Below are 2,134 nucleotides of genomic sequence, written 5' to 3'. Positions count from 1 at the left end.
AGGTCCATGCTCTAACAAACAACATTCATCGTGTAGGTGAGGTGTCAGGGCATGACTTCAACCTGGGGCCAGACAGGGTTTAGACACAAAACCCCCTCAACGAGTGGCAATTTAACAGAGAAAAAGCAGATTTGACCCTGGGAACGTGTGGGGAGGTTGAGGATTCTTTTCTCCCGTGGGTTTTGTGGCTTTCTCTGCGCTGTGCCCTTGGCAGCGGGGTTGCAGTGAGAGGAAATCACCCGGGAGCGCTGCCTGGCGAGAGATTTATGTCAGGCTGAAATCCAAATTTGTGTGGATGAGGGGGAAACCCGGAGGTTCAGTGTAGGAATTGTGCAGATTCCTCCTCTCCAGACCTTTCAGATGTGTATTTCAGAGAGGAATAGCCAGGGACAGGTTTGGGAACAGAGACCCCACACGCTCAGAGTCACCCCAGCCACCACACTTCTCTTCATCCTTCACTCCTCCAGCTGGCAGGAGCTGGATAACCTGGAGGGAAGCAATTAAAAAACCTGTCAGGGCTCACAGCAAATACAACACAACCCTCAGGGCCCCAAATGCAGAAGAGAGGCCCCATTTGTTAGGAGGGTGCCCCAATTCCAGCCCTTGGTGTGGGGAGCAGCGCTGGGGACGCCGCTGGCTCTGCTGGGGCTGCTTGCTCTGTGTCTGCCTGCCAGTGATTCTGTCTGTAATCATGGATTGTTTTGCTCTTTTGGGGAGATAGGTTCATTTGCCTTCGCTCCTTTCTAATGAAGGTCGAAAAGATATAACTAGAGCTGAGAAGGAAGAGGAGAAAAGGGGAAAATCAGAAGAAGAGGCTCTTGTGACCAAGCGAGGGGAGCCGGTGAGGATCAAGATCTTTGAAGGAGGGTGAGTGTCTGGTTTTATTTCTCTTCCTGTGTCTCACACTTGTGTAGAGTTGTGACAATGATGGCGAGGCGAGCAGATGGAGCTGATTCCAGCTTATTCTCCACAGCCACTGTAAAAACTTGGCCCTCCCGATCTGGAGCGCATTAATTTCCTATTTTTGAGCTGTCTTTAAGTCAGCAGTCACCTGGATCTCTTTTCTGAGTGGGTGGTTGAGTGAAGAGCACAAATCCACCTGGCAGCTGTCTCTGAAGTGACAGAGGTGCTCTCTGTATCTCCTCAATCTTCCCAGAGCCTTCTCCCAAAAATGATGTTCCCAGTCTGAGGAGGATCTGGGCAGGTCTGTCCTGATGCCCGGGGTTTGGGTGGGGAACAAAAGAAGAGTTTTGTTCATGTGATTTCCATCCCACCCAACCGAAATAGCTCCAACCAGAATGGATGCAAGGCCTTAATTTGATGTGTATCTTAAACCTCGGCTCCAGGTAATTCAGAGGGCGCCTCAGGAATTCAGCACTGGTCTAATGCTGCCGTTTATTTCTTTAAAATTTAAAAAAAATAGCTCACAAGCAATGTGTCTGTGGGTTGCAGTTAAAAATCATCCTTCCTGGGTGTTGCAGAGGGGGCCAAATCAGTGCCAGCAATTTCCAGCAGGATTTATCAGCTCTGCCCGTGCTGTTGGGTGGTCTTGGTGTCTGTGTGTTAGCAAAAGGCTTTCATTAGGCTGTGCTTGTGGTTTTTCTGCTGTTACCAGATGAAATTTGCTTTTATTTTAAAATACCTCGTTAGCAGATGGTCCAGCTAGCAAAGTGAGAGGGAAAGCAGAGCTTTGGGACAGGAAAGCTGCTGGTTGTTCAGGAGAAGGCAGCTCTGCCCCGGGTGGGAGCTCTGGGCTCGGGCAGGGAGTGGGGGATGCAAAAATCCAAACCCTGCCCTGGCTGTGGCCAGAGTGAGAGCTTTGATGGGCTCAGGGAATCTCTGCCACCCTCCTGCTGCAGGTGGGACCCATGGGACCCACTGGGATGGGTTTTATTCCCTTGAACCTGCTCTGTGCCATCCTAAACCGGTGCTGAGCTCAGTTTTAAATTCCCCGTAGCTCTGACCGTGTCCCTCTGGCTGCCACTCTGTGCCAATGGGGCTCATCAGGAGGTCACAACCGTGAATTCCATGCCTGAATCCCGTGTTCAGTTCCCAAATTCATGGCTCTGCCCAGGGCCAGCAGGACCCGTTGTGTTCCCAAGCTGCTCCGTGTGCTCCGTGCCTCATTCCCACA

The 2,134-nt window shown here is 51.3% G+C and overlaps 1 protein-coding gene across 4 annotated transcripts in view; it reads left to right on the top strand.

The window, feature by feature from the left end:
* The window catches only part of HIVEP3 (HIVEP zinc finger 3), a 203,558-nt gene that overhangs the window by 157,195 nt on the left and 44,229 nt on the right, over nucleotides 1–2,134 (top strand). For all 4 annotated transcript variants that reach the window (XM_015649382.3, XM_015649383.3, XM_015649385.1 and 1 more), the window contains one exon: nucleotides 722–867. In XM_015649382.3, the coding sequence (XP_015504868.1) occupies nucleotides 722–867 (146 nt within the window). The remainder of the gene's footprint in view (nucleotides 1–721; nucleotides 868–2,134) is intronic.

Source organism: Parus major, chromosome 23, assembly GCF_001522545.3.
Source record: "Parus major isolate Abel chromosome 23, Parus_major1.1, whole genome shotgun sequence".
Taxonomy (NCBI): Eukaryota; Metazoa; Chordata; class Aves; order Passeriformes; family Paridae; genus Parus; species Parus major.
This window is presented reverse-complemented; position numbering and strand designations above follow the sequence as displayed.